Source organism: Corvus moneduloides, chromosome 17, assembly GCF_009650955.1.
Source record: "Corvus moneduloides isolate bCorMon1 chromosome 17, bCorMon1.pri, whole genome shotgun sequence".
NCBI classification, from domain to species: Eukaryota; Metazoa; Chordata; class Aves; order Passeriformes; family Corvidae; genus Corvus; species Corvus moneduloides.
In genome coordinates, this window is record NC_045492.1 from 15,051,620 (window position 1) to 15,065,800 (window position 14,181).

The following is a 14,181-nucleotide window of genomic DNA, read 5'->3' on the forward strand; positions in this document are numbered from 1 at the left end:
AGCTGAGCTGTAGATGTAAAGCTTAAGGCTGCTGTGTCAGGGAAATCTGTAAATTCGCAAGTCACCTTTGGTACCTATTTTGAATGACTACACTCAGGGCTTCAGGTAGTGAGAAACGGAAGCCTTTGTAATCTGCTGTGTAAGCAAACTCCTACTGCAGTTTTAACCTGTCTGACCTTTGGAGTTCACATACCATAGCTTTACTCAGGTTTTTTTCCCTTGAGCTGAATATGGATGGGATCTCTCAGCTTCTAAGAAAGAGTGTTATTGTCTGTGGCTAATGGGTCCTAAAGTCCAACACTATGATTTCAAATAAAATGTCTTTACACTGAGATAACATGGTATCTTTCCCCAATCCTGGTCCTTGTTCCCCTCATTCCTGTAGGAGGGAGAGATGCTGTCTGTAGGAATGAATAGTGTTTGGGCAATGGGATACCTGTTTTAATGGCTTGCTATTGTTCCCTACACAGATCATCCTGCTAATTTCAGAGCCACAAGCTATGTGCTGGGGAGGGGGGAATAATTTAGCGTAGAAAATCATCTGAGGTGTAACATTATTCTCCTGTTTCTAGGGAGACTGTCAGACTCGGGAGGAAGCTGTCGCACTGGGTGTGGGACTCTGCAATAACGGCTTCATGCATCATGGTAATACATCAATATTGCTTCCCTCAGTCAGTTAAATGAGCTCTGACTTCAGTCAGATCAGCTTTTTTAGGCTGTGCCATTCATGCTGTGTGCACGATTTGCAGGCATTCCTGCAGGTCCTTCTCAAATACAGTCCTCAAGCTAATACATGTCTAAGCCTGGTGCCTTCCCAAGGGAAGCCCCTTGCTGATAGTTATGGGAAGCACTGAAGGGGTTACACAAGGTAGAAGGAGCACGTTTTTTCACTGCATCTCTTCCAGAGCCATCTGAGCAATGCACAAGCCAAATACTGTCCTGAAATACCACCAAAAATATCAGATGATAAATAAAATTGCCTAGTTCTTGCCTCTTGGACAAACACAATTCTTAGTGGTGAGGCGTCCAAATCTGAGGTGCCAGATTGCCAAATTAGACATCATCCATCCTCAAACAGGGGAAGTAAACAAATCACATCTGTATCAGTATCAAATAGAACATACAAGTCCCAAGAGTAAACATAGCTTGTCAAATGAAACATTCAGTTTTAGTCATAGATAACATTTAGTCACTGTATTTTGAATAGTGTTTTTGAGAGCAGATTATTGTAAATAACTAATGGAGAATTTGCATAGTAATTAATAATAATGTAAGAATCGTTGGGGTCTGTTTTAAAGAATTTAGTCTGTTCTGAGCCCATGCAAACTTTTGGGATTTATTGCATCCTTTGCCAAGGAAGACCTTTGCATAAGTACATGTTGAATGAAGGAGTTGCTCCTCACTTGCTGCTTTTATTGAAGCCCCCGGGTCTCTGTTTGGAAAAACTGGTAGAGAACTTTTTCATGCCTTCCAGAATTTTATAGATCTCATTTCCTTCTCAATTTTTTTTAAGGTTGAAGAGCCTTAGTCTGTGTGGACACCTTATATGCTTTTAAACAGCCCCTTTACCCCTCTTTGCTCCTTTTACAGTTTTACCATATTCATTTCGATGAGGGAAAGGAGCATGGGGTTTTGAGTAGCATCTTCCCTCCAAGAGAATCTTTTGCATTTTATATACATTCTGCATGCCAGGGAGGTCACATCATGTCATGAGCTACTATGCACTGTGAAGAAAACCATTGTCCTAAAATACAGAATTAGCTTAAAAATACTGAGCTGAGGAACTGACTGATAGAGATGCATCTGGTCTGTGTCCTGTAAAGATTGGGGAAATATTTAGAATTTCCTTTGACTTTCTTCTCTGTTTCTCTCTTTCTTTCCCCATGTAAATGCATGTATGTATTTCATATATATCATTTCCAGTCCTGGAGAAAAGTGAATTTAAGGATGAATCCTTATATTTCCGCTTTTATGCTGATGAGGAGATGGAGGGCACCAGTTCGAAGAGCAAACAATTACGTAATGACTTCAAGCTCATGGAAAACATCCTGGGAAAGAATCTTCTGGTAAGAAATATATTAATGTAAACCTTGATGTTTCTGCAAAAATGGTATTGTTTTATAGTAGAGGAGAATAAGAAGGAAAATTATGAGAGACAAGAATTAAAATGGGCAATTGCACCTCTAGCTAGACTTTTCTTCACTGCATAAATGCTACTAATTCTTGATCTGCTTTGCTGTACATCTCCAGCTTCTGTAGCTCTGAGTTTTTAGTTAGGCAGACTGCATAACTTATTGTAGGACCAAGGGAAATCCTTGCATTGCAGGCCCCTTTCTGGAGCACATGGCCATCCTGCTGTACTGGGAGCTTTAGATGTACATTTCACACAGGTGCAAATGCATGGAAGTTCCTGCCTGTTCCCAGTGCACAGCTCAAGCCCTTTCTATTCCCAAGAAGCCCTTGCAAGAGTCTGGAAGTGAGGTGGGAGCTGGAAATGTTTTAGCAGACACAACAGTGTTAACTGAGGAAAAAGTAATGGGCTCTACTCTCTTGGAAGAATCTGCCATCAAGTTTAAACAGAGTTTAAATTCAAACATGGTTCAAACACGTGAGGTAAATATGTGAGGTAAATTCAGCTTCAAGTTAAAAGACTGATTAGAACACAGATATTTCAGGGCATCATTCTCTAAGCCATGTGAATGCTGTTTTTGTAGTTCTGAAGTGCATCAGTCACCCTCTGTCAAAATGCAGTCCCATCTCAAACAGAAAACAAATGAAGAGCACATGCTGAGGAAAAAGATCTCCTACTTAGAGGACACAGATTTCTGTCAAATGTGTAGTAGTCATGCTTAAGTCATGAGTTGCTTTCACTTGCATGCATAAATTAACAGTCCCTCGAGTGAAGGGACTTGTGAAGATCCCGCAAAAGCAGTACAGTAAATTCATTACACTTATCCACAAAAAAATTGTGCCTGACTTCTGCTTTATGCTGTGTTTAGCAGTTATGAGCAGCTGTAATCCTGAGGCTTTGCTGTCTGTGGAACATCACTGCTTGCCTCTGTGCTAATGATAGGGCATTAATCCTTCCCATCCTCTGATCCCACCATAGGAGGTTTATTGGAATTTCCTCAGCACTGGCTTTTGAAATATGCTTTCCTACTGCTGTGAAATCCTAGCTGTTTAGTGGATAGGTTTCCCCACCCCCTTCATCAAAGTTTGCTCTATCACAGGAGAGTTTGCCTTTGAAAACAGAAAACAACAGAAACCTTGGCAAATACTGGTTAAAAATGCCAAGGAACAAAGTGCTTTCAGTCTGGAAAAACACAATTCAAACAAAAGCTAGTATTTATTTATTTGCACAATTATTTCTCATTGAAGGACATAAATCTCGACAAACTGAAAAAATATACAACATTCTTTGCATAGTTGAAGAAAATTTGGATTTTGGCCTGACTCCAAGCATTGTGATTTGGTTACTGCAATGTGCTGTGAACTTGTGATCAGCACCTCTACCTGTTAGCCCAAACTGACCACATCACAAATCAGACCTGGTTGCTTAGATCTGAGTATCAGACAAAGGAGAGTTTCCTGTAGAGATTGGCCATGATCAAAGTTGTGTGAGAGGTTTAATTGCACATGTGATGATGGAGTCCCAGAAGATTCAAAAGAGAAGCATTCTCAATGATTTCTGAAGATGATGCCTGCGTACATTTTATGTAGCAGTATCAAAACTCTTGTGCTGACTTGGAGATCTAGACTGGAATTCTAAAGATCATCAACTTCCCAGACCTGTAATAACTTCTACATTCATCCAGGATATCCCATGTTTCTTATCCTCTGTAAAGTGTTGCAGTAGTTGCCCAACTCGGCAAAATTTCAGCAGAGAGAGCAAAGAAGAACTTTCCCTTTGTTCTTCATTATACTGGTGTACCACAGTCTGTTGTAGCTAGAGAATTAAACTCATGGATTTCAAACACCTCTGGGAGGAAAGCCACTAAGAGCTCCTCCCCTAGGGATTTCTGATCCCAAGGGGACAGGCTGGAAAGTCAGTGACGAGGCATTCATCATCCAGGTGTATGCAGCCACATAAGGGCTTCGAGTGGTTTTGGGTACTAACAGTGAACTCTGAAGTGAAAAATGCCCTTTAGGCTCTAAGTCTTTAATGGTTCAGAAGGAATAGTTTGAGTTCAGTGCTCAATTTCAAAGTTCACAAACGAGAAGAAACTTGGAGTCATACTGTATATATTTAACCTCTTTTGCTAATGTTGCAAAACATACCTTTAAAGATAACAGTAGGGGTGCTTAGATTCTGAAGCTACTCATTGGAAAGCAATTTTGTCTTTTCAAATCTTGTTTTGTGCCCCAAAGCTGTGGGCTTGTGAAAAGCTGTGGAGACTGGAACAACCTGGGAGATGAGGTGGCAGGAAAGAAACTGTCTTTAAATGCTGCTGAGGGCCTCAGAAACCTCCTTCGTTTTCTGAAGTGTTTGGACTTGACATTGTCTGATACCAAGTCAGGCTGTTCAGGTGTTTCCAACAGAGAAGGGTTTTGCTGGAGAGCTGTAGGGAAGTATGTGAGACAAGAATGTGCATCCTGGACCCAGGTTCAGAGAATGGTGGTTGATCTGCTGTGCTGCCTCTTCTGGTGTTGATGTCCCCAAGAGTTCAGGATGACAGTTCCTGCTGCTCTGTGAGACTGGTGTAATAGGCCATTCTTGGCACACCTTTCATCTCTGCAGATCCCATTCCCCTTGCCCATACCAAAATTTTCTTTGAATGTGTTCTGAGTACATTTGCCCTCTGTTTTTGATTAAACATGCTTGTTTTTCAAATGGTCTCATTTGTTAATGTGATTGTCTCTCAAGACTAAACAGCTGCTGCCTTACATTCCAAAAACTGATTTGGCTTCAGGGGCATAGAAATAGTCCTTGCAGGTGGCGATTTAGTTAATAGCTTTGGACTCCCTAGGGATGAATGGGGTTCAGCTGTGGAATGGCAGAGTGTTCCTACTTTATAATAAAGAACGAATCATTGCCTTCTCCAAGTACTGCAAATGGAATATTATCCATAGTCTGCCTTTTCATCAGGGGTGTCTCCAGCACAGGAAGTTCCGAATGTTGATGCATGTGGGGTTTCTTAAAAGTGTTTTAGTTCTTTGCTTTCAAACAATACATATTTGCAATACCAATGATCAGAGAGAGGTAGGTTATTAAAAATAATAACAAGTAAAAGATCTTCTTGCACAGTACTGATGGCTTCACCCCAAGAGGTAGGTAAGGTTATATAGCTTGCTGGCTGCTGAAGTTGGACAAATCAAAGCCTTCAAGTTGTTTAATGTGTATTTTCACATATGCTTTCAAAATTCAAGAAAAGAAACTGAACAGTCCCTTCAAATGTAAAGTGAGAATTGGAGGGGAGAGGTAGCCTAGAAATTTTCCATTGAATCCCAAATATGAAGTGATAAAAGTACGTGCTGTGTTGGGCTGAAACTCATTCCACTTGCAACATTAAAAATCTAACCAGCAATTTACCTGATTTTCTAAGGTCCTTTGTTGAACAAGCACTACTAGCATTGCTTCTGAAAATACTTAAAAATAGCCAAAAATGGGAAACTTACCTTCCAGTCTTTTTACTTTCCTGTGCATCCTCTAATGTGAACATCACCTGATAAGGACTTTTCCCCTTATATTATGCCATGCATTACTTTAACTTGACTGTATGGCTCCTACAGGACAGAATTATTCTAGTTCTTTATTTTTTTTTTCCCAAGGTAATTACATGTAAAAGGACAAAATTTATAATCTGATGGAATTTACTTCAAAGGAAAAGGGAGGACAGTATATTAAAACAGTGCAGAAATCATCAGAAGCGAGGAAACAATTCTGAGTAATTTTTTCCCCCAGCTAGATTATGAATAGCTTTATTTTTCCTCTTAAATCAGTTCTGTTTTATCAGATGGTTCTTAAATACATAATATTTGTTCAAATGCAAGATGTCTATCAGTTAGATTTTCCACTCATCCATTTACCAGTGGCTAGGCTTGGTTTATTTTTCTATAATGGGGAGTGAGTTGTTAAGCTTTTTACTCATTGTTAATAAACCATTAGAAAAGGATGAGTGAAATGTATATTTGTCATGATTGATATGATTTTAAAGGATATGTATAAGGTGGATCTGTATGACTTCAGTGCAAATAAGAGGAAGCAGAAATTCAGGAGTGCGAATTACGAAGGCTTCTGTCTACCACACAAAGTACAAACTGAGCACAGGGTATGGAGTTTGTGTTTTTTCCCTTACACAAAGCTTGTGTGCCTGTCTCTAGAGGAAGGACTTACAGAAATCAGAAATTTTTGTCTCACTGGTCAGATAGAATTTTAGCCGTCAGACTGCCATTATGATGTAGAATTATGTAGTGTGTAGTTAGATCTCAGGTAGGCCCAAGATCTGCAATTTGTCTGAAACTGATAGCTGAGAAGCACTCAGATCAGTCATTATCAGGTATGTGGGATGTATTCTAAAAAATAAATAAATGATTCTGCTCAATCTGTAGTACATTCACCAATGGAAAATACTGAATAATGATGAATTCTGTAATCTAAAAGTGAAAGATCTATTGAAGGATGAAGAGCTAGGCATTAAAACCAAATGCAGTTTCTAATAGAAGAGTTGATTAACCATTAGAACAAACTCTCAGGGGTGGGAATAGATTCTTTACTTCTTAAAGACTGCAGATCATACCTGAGTTAACTCTGGAAAATCTGCTTTAGTATATATTAAGGACTCAGTGCAGAAATAACTAGGGTAAATTTTATGGCTCGTGTTATGTAGATCAGACCAAATGATCTGGTAGTCCCTTTCCATTCTAAGATACAGAAGTCTAGATCAGTTGTGGCTTGCTCCAGTCTTCACCTTTTCTGTGAACTCCATATTTATGAACCATAAATATGTGTAAAATTTGTGCTCTGTTTAAGATTTTACCAGAAGAGGATGACTATGGATTTGACATAGAAGAAAAGAACAAAGCAATTGTGGTGAGGTCAGTTCGGCGAGGGTCTTCTGCCGAGGTAGGACCTCACATTCATATTTTGGTATCTAAGAATGTTTCACTACTTTGAAAAGTAACAAACCATCCTTTTGAAATCTGTTTCCTTTTAAAGGCAGCTAATAGAAGATGGCTGTCTTCTACAATTCCTGGTAATAAGCTGTTTCTGTAAATTGATAAGTGTTTGGCATTACTGGGTGACTTGAATATTATTGATAAGTGATAGGATGAATATTATTGATAAGCGATAGGATGAGAGCAGTATCTGTGTGATGATAGCTTACCTCAGGTTCCTCAGCAACTTTAATTTAAGGAGGGAGGGAAAGTAACACTCTTTTGGGATAGCAAAGGTGTTCAATGGGAAACAGGTTTATTTGAGTGAAGCTGCATTTTTAGATACGTATTTTTTCCTTAAAAAGCATGCAGTCATTTCTCTCCATGGTATTTTTTAATTCTACAGAATATATTTGTGTTGTTTCTTTGAAGCGTGTAGATGGCCCAAATGTCATAGGATCTGAGTATTTCTTAATCACCCATTTATCCATAGAGAATCCTTATGTGGATAACACAGTCTGATCTTCCATTTACCAAAATAAGGCATGGATAAACTGATGAAGATAAGAGAGGACTAAATGACTTGTCTGGGGCTTCACAGTAAATTGTGGCAGCACACAGGACAGAGCTTCTAATTAAAAGTCCAGGACAACCATTACAGAATTTTTGAATGTCCATGTTAATTTGTGGGTTACTCCTTTAGACTACGTTTAACTCCTGGATAACTTGCTTAGTGGAAACAGCTGAAGTGGACAGACTGATTTTAGCAAGTTGAGAATGTCACATGGGTAGGAATTTTGAACTGAAGTTTAGTGTTAGAATGAAATTATTTCAGTATTCCTGATTGTCATTTGGTTTATGGTCACCAAAGAAACCAATCCTATGCTTTATCTAGTACTCAAAATCAACATAGGTTGGCCAAAAATTTTATTAATCTAAACCTGTGCTGTGAACCATTGCCTGCCAGATAATCCTTCTGCCCTTTCTTTGGCTGGAAGCTTGGGGAATAGACTGCAAATCTGTTGCGTTTTAGGACAACGGCAGCACACCATTTTCTAAGGAATCTTCTTCTTGATCTTTCAAGATAATCTGTGGCCACGAGCCCATTTTTTGAACTTGATCTAATTATACTGCTCCAGCAAAAAACTAAATCTGCATCTCTCTGAGCCAGAGGAAAGAGAGAGTAATGCTGTGTGGACCTCTTGTTTCAAGTCAAGAAACTTGTCAGTGGATTCCAGGCAGAATAGAAAAGGGTTTGCCACATGTAGAAGGAAACCCAACTGCTGAACCTTGAAGTTATACGAAGTAATTCTAGTCTGGAAGGTTTAATAATTTTTTAATGGTTCCTGGATACCTAACACCTAGTCCAAATATTGCTATGTTACATTTTAACTGGTAGAGATCATCAAGGGGTACATTTAAAGCTATTGTCCAGTGGGCACAGTAGGGGATCTCAGTTTTGTCATTGGATCTGTCTCCGACTCCCTGTGTGACCATTGCCAAATAACTGAAGTTAGGTGCAAAACCTAGGAATTAAAATCTTGTGGCTTTTTAGGCTAATGGAGAGCTAGTACTTCAGTTAAAGCAGAGACAGGTTTTTATCAACTCTTCAAACCAGGTAACATTTACTGACATGACTGGGTATAGGTTGCTTTTGCAAGGCTGATGGCTGAAACCTGCCCAGGGCTCCTGTGCCCAAGGTGTAGGAAGTCACACTTCTGCATCTCACTGAGTATTACAGCCCATCTATTATAGGCCCCTAGATTTCAGTTGTGTCCCCCCACCCCTTGTTTTTTTATAGTCTCCTTTTTAATAGTACCTGAAAAAATTGTAGCAGAAAAGTACTAAGATTTATCCATTGCAAACTAAGATACATCTGTAGAGTGGCATATTTCTAAGGATACTAGTGACATCTCTCTGTTTTCTGTAAATGAAGAAAACTTGAAGGGGGAGTGACAAATGACTTGATGAACCAACACTACTTATAGAGTATTCCATGCAAAAATAATCCTAGAAATGTCCATAAGTAGGGAACAGTTGAACCTTGAAGCCTGAGCTTTCAGAGTTGCTGCCAGTGACCCAAAGTGCTGTGTGGTGTTTGTTCCCTTTGCAGATGGCTGGCCTGCAAGCAGGAAGAAAAATCTATTCCATCAATGAGGATTTAGTATTCCTACGCCCGTTTTCAGAAGTGGAAACCATCTTATCCCAGTCCTTCTGCTCACGAAGGCCACTTAGGCTTCTGGTAGCCACCAAATCAAAAGAGTAAGTGCCAAGATGGGCAGACAGAGAAGATTATTGAGAAATGTCAGTTACTAAATAGTACTTCTGCAGTTGTAGTGAAACCTCTGTAAACACTGTGCCCTGCAGAAGCCACTCAATAGGAAAACAGATGACAGAAATGAGGTACAAGAGTCACAGCTTGTTTTTAGTGATGACCCTTGGGCTGCTAGGAGAGGTTGGCATGTGTTCTCTTTATATTGCGGATAGCTTTTGGTTTCCTTGTGCACAAACGAAACTGAATCACAAAGATTGTCATTCTCAGGTGTGAAGCTTCTCACACTCTATTATATGTGCATGGGAAAACAATTTCCACCTATAAAAGCTTGGCTTATTTTTGGATAACTAACAATGTCAGTCCTTACAGTTTTTCAGTCTGTTATTGTTTCTTACAATGAGAGTTGGCCCTGTTAGTGTCTTGTGTATTGTTAAATTCTGTAATCCCAGAATGTGCCATAGAAAGTGAATGTCTCAGTGAACATTTGTTGCTGAATTCTAGTTCAGAGTGTCTTGTCCAGTCTACTTTTTTTTTTTAAATTTTTTAATGGAAAAAAATCCTCTGCTGGTATAGGTCAGCACAGCTGCACTGAAGTTTGCCTAGAAATGGAAGTGAATATAAATGCCTTAGAAAGTTTCTGTCAAGTGTTATTCACTTAAAGATGTAACAAATTAAGAAGTGCCAAATTTTAATTAGCAAATAAAATCTCCCATCTGCCTTGGAGATTGAAGATGGAGTATATTTCTTCATTTGTTATTTATTCGTAAACACTGTGGATGCTTTCTCTCATCCAAACCCAGTTGTGAATGCTGGGGAAAGATGCTGTTAAGAACTGCCCAGAATTCGGGCAGCCTAATTTAAAATTGTGCTTTCTCTTCTCCTTGATTTATCTGCAGGATTATTAAAATCCCAGATTGTCCTGAAGCACTTTGCTTTCAGATACGGGGAGCAGCACCACCATACGTTCACGCAGTAGGAAGAGGTAAGTAGAAACTCTGTGGTACAGTTAAGTTGGGAGTACAGCTGAATAGATACATGTGTGTATATAAAGTGTGTGTGTGTATCTGTATTTCAACGAAGACAGATCCAGGTTTCATTGTCCAACTTGTTCTATACAAGTTCTGACAAATTTAGTGACCACAGTGATGAGAACTCATGATAGACAAGAATCACACTCATATAACCATAGAACAGTGTGAGATTTCCTGCATCCAAGTGCTTATCATCTAAATATATTCTAAGACAGCGGTATCATTCTTGTGAACTGAGTGTTGAGTCTCTAATCCCATCAACACAATACAAGGAATAATTTAATTCCACAGTGGAAGAAACTTGAATACTGCAATGCACAATACCATGTGCATGATCAGAAGGCATTATCACTTTAGCTCTTGCAAGCTAGAAATGGACTTGCTTAGTGACCCTACCCTTGTTTCTTCTGAGACTACTAAGGTAAAGCTTGACAGCCACAGTGAAAAAAGCCCCTAAAGCTGAGATAGTTGAGAAAAAGTTGAGAGGTAATGGTGTCTGTTGCTTCCTCAGTACTTTTGCCAATTTGGGTCACTGGGTTCTGAAGGTGCTGTAGGATCAGCAGGTTAGTAGACAAGTCATAACACAATCTGGACATCACAAAGTGACATATGACTTGCAGACTAGTTCTTCCTTTACATAGGCATATATTGCTGCAAATTACCAGTATAACACAGAGGCAAACTGCTCTCCTTGATATTTTTAAAAGGAGAAAACACAATTTGACAGAAATATTTACTACTTCTGTACCTGATATAATAACTGGGCTACAAGCAAAGCACAGCTTTAACCTTTCTGTTAAGCAGATGCAGAAAATGCGGCCTTTTAGACATACACCACTTCCTTCCTTCAGAACAAATGTGCGTCTCCACCTGAGTGCAGTTAGCTTAGGCAGCACCCACAGATGGCATTCCCAGGGACACACATTTATTACACCCTTTTATAGCAGCACCTATAACCACTTTTTCACAGTTTGGAGTGCAAGCTGGAAGTTCCAGCTAGAAGATTGTACTTTTTCAGGATTTGGCCTGGAAAAGACAAATTACATTTGACATCATAGTCTTTTTCTATGGCAAATTGTGTAACATGCAAGTGTTCTGTCTTCCAGGTACAAGAGGCTGGAACAAATATAACAGTTTATACTTTAGCAAGACTGCAGCTAATGTAACCATAAGGCTAAAAGAGAAACATACAAGAATCCCAAATGATTTCCCACAGAAATGTCAATTTCTAGCATGAATGCATTTAGATCAAGGAGGTGTCTGTTTTTCCCAGCACTACTGAAAACATGAAGGATAGACACATGATGTTATCCTTACACAACAAAGCTCTCTGAATAGTAGCAAAGGCGTAGTAGCAAAGGCATGACAGGACTGACCCAGCTCTTCTTACTTTTTCTAACCAGAAAGCTTTTGCAAACTTTCCAGTATTCTCATCCATAGGCAGATGGCATTTCTGTCTAACTTCTCTCCTGTTATTTTTCAGGTTCTGAGGCTGCCGCTGTAGGCCTTCATCCAGGGCAGTGTATTTTGAAAGTTAATGGGAATAATGCAACACATGGAAATTACAAAGAAGTTCTGGAGCACTTCACAGCCTATAGGACCAGGCAGCAGGAAGCACTGGTATGAATGCAAAACCTCAAATGAAGTACATTAATTCCTGCCCTTCTTCTGCCCTCCCCTTTTCCTCTGCTTTTATGCTCACTAAATATTCAGAAAAAGAACATCTACATGTTTGTTTTGACTCATTTCCTTCTATGCCAGGGTCCTGCTGTCACTGAGGGGACCTGATTCCAGTTGCCTATAGTTGCAAAACACATACAGATAATATGAAAGCCATTTCATACATACACTGCATACAGTACTGAAAATTACTAACCACAGAAGTTTACCCAGCAATTGATCTAGATTTTATGTTCTCTGAAGTTCAGAGAAAAGCTGAGGGAACGTTGATATTTCAGCCTACTTAGAAGATACAGAATTGATAGCTGGATTCACCTTTGTAGTCCAAATGTTTGGAGATTGAGCATTTTGAGGTCCTAGCTGAAGCCTGTATCTGTTGGAAGGGATTGTACCAGTGGGTGTACAGAACACATGAAGATGCTGAAGAGGACAGAGTTCAGCAAGCAGCATCCCCTGCATGTTTGAATGGCAGTCGCCCAGGCTCCAGCAAAGACAGCTCTGCACTAGAAGGACATACAGAATTGGAATCCCTTCAAAGCAGCCAACAGGAATCAGGTAAAGATTCTCATGGGGGAAGAAAACCTAGGGACAATTCAGCGGCTTTCAGAAGGAAAACTGCAGTACAAGTATAAAGTATAATTATTATTGTAGAATCTCTCTTGTCTTAACAAAGCTTTGTAATTGAATGAGGTCTGCCAGAGGAAGTATTTGTATGCTGCAGTTTATTCAGGAGAAGAAAAAATTGCGATACACATAGAAATTGTGCACTTGTGACTCTGTGCCTTACAAGATAGCCAGTTATGGGAGTGAAGAGACTCAGCATTTTTAGAATCCTTTGGTAGCCCCTGCAAACCAGGCATTTATGGGCAGTAGCTGATGGAGAGGGAAGGTCTGCAAGTACCTCTCCATACCTGCAAGAACAATCTATGTTTTCTGTTATTTTTGATTAAAGATTAAGATGTTAAATTACTTTTACCTGGAGCAAGTTTTCAAGGCATGTTACCACTGTGTCAGGAAAAGATGTGGGTGTATTTCTTCCAGCTTTTGAAAGCATAGCTCAAAAAACAGTTCTACTCTCATGTTGAGGGCTTATTTGGAAAAGCAGATGTTAAGGGAGACTACTAAAGCAAAATTTAATCCAAAGGACTGAGCCTGGTAGAAGCATGTGAGCAATTCCCTGGCAAATCTCAATCTGACTGTAACTGGAATCTCTTCTCTAGTGGCAATAATATTGCTTTGTGTAAAAAATGTTACCTCCTCACCACATCTCTTCCCTGATATCTCAGTCTTCCAGAGGGCTATTGCAGACAACAGGACTCAGAGGTTAACATACTTCACTTCCCTTACAAGCTTCTGCTAGCGAACAGAACTAGAAGTAGTGTCCTGAGCATGGATATGTGCACACATGTATGGAAGAAATCAGAATGGGGATTGGAGCATGTGGACTATCTAAACGTCTGTCACTGTCTCCATTAGTGGCCAACAGCAAATGTCTTCCTTAGAATATTCTCTCAGTCTACAGCAGTACATAGTTCGAGACACTCCTTGAGCCAAAGGTTGTGTCACTGCATTCAATAATTTTTCTCAGCAGGTTTCTCTTGCCTGGGCAGGCCTGTGTTCACATGTGCTGTCAGATGCCTCTAATGACTTCCTTTGGTTCCAGCCCAGACACCACAGACTGTTACTTCTCCACTGGTCATTGGTGAAGAAACCCCTCTCATCAGCCTAACTGTGGATAACACCCATCTGGAGCATGGGGTGGTATATGAATATGTTAGCAGTGCAGGAATCAAATCCTTTGTCCTGGAGAAAATTGTGGAACCAAAAGGTTGCTTCAATCTCACTGCGAAGGTACTGAAAACCGGACATGGTCAGCTTTATTCCCAAACAGAATGGGAAACCAATAATATAGCTTATTACTGCCTGCTGTGGGCTTGGATCTTCAGTTGAGGTTGACATTGGTCTTCTCAGCCCTGCTTAGAGTTTTGTTCATTAGAATGCACTGAGTTACAATAGCTTGACTGGTATGAGCAAATCAGCAAGTGCTTCCAGGACTTCAACTGTTGAGGTAGATGGAGGAGAGCCCTCAGCTCCTGTTCC

The 14,181-nt window shown here is 39.8% G+C and overlaps 1 protein-coding gene across 4 annotated transcripts in view; it reads left to right on the plus strand.

Moving 5' to 3' along the window:
* Positions 1–14,181, plus strand: part of PREX1 (phosphatidylinositol-3,4,5-trisphosphate dependent Rac exchange factor 1) — a 144,621-nt gene that overhangs the window by 108,624 nt on the left and 21,816 nt on the right. For all 4 annotated transcript variants that reach the window (XM_032126666.1, XM_032126667.1, XM_032126668.1 and 1 more), the window contains exons 15-22: positions 573–645; positions 1,924–2,066; positions 6,971–7,063; positions 9,209–9,357; positions 10,267–10,352; positions 11,885–12,021; positions 12,465–12,636; positions 13,745–13,932. In XM_032126666.1, coding sequence (XP_031982557.1) covers positions 573–645; positions 1,924–2,066; positions 6,971–7,063; positions 9,209–9,357; positions 10,267–10,352; positions 11,885–12,021; positions 12,465–12,636; positions 13,745–13,932 — 1,041 coding nt within the window. The remainder of the gene's footprint in view (positions 1–572; positions 646–1,923; positions 2,067–6,970; positions 7,064–9,208; positions 9,358–10,266; positions 10,353–11,884; positions 12,022–12,464; positions 12,637–13,744; positions 13,933–14,181) is intronic.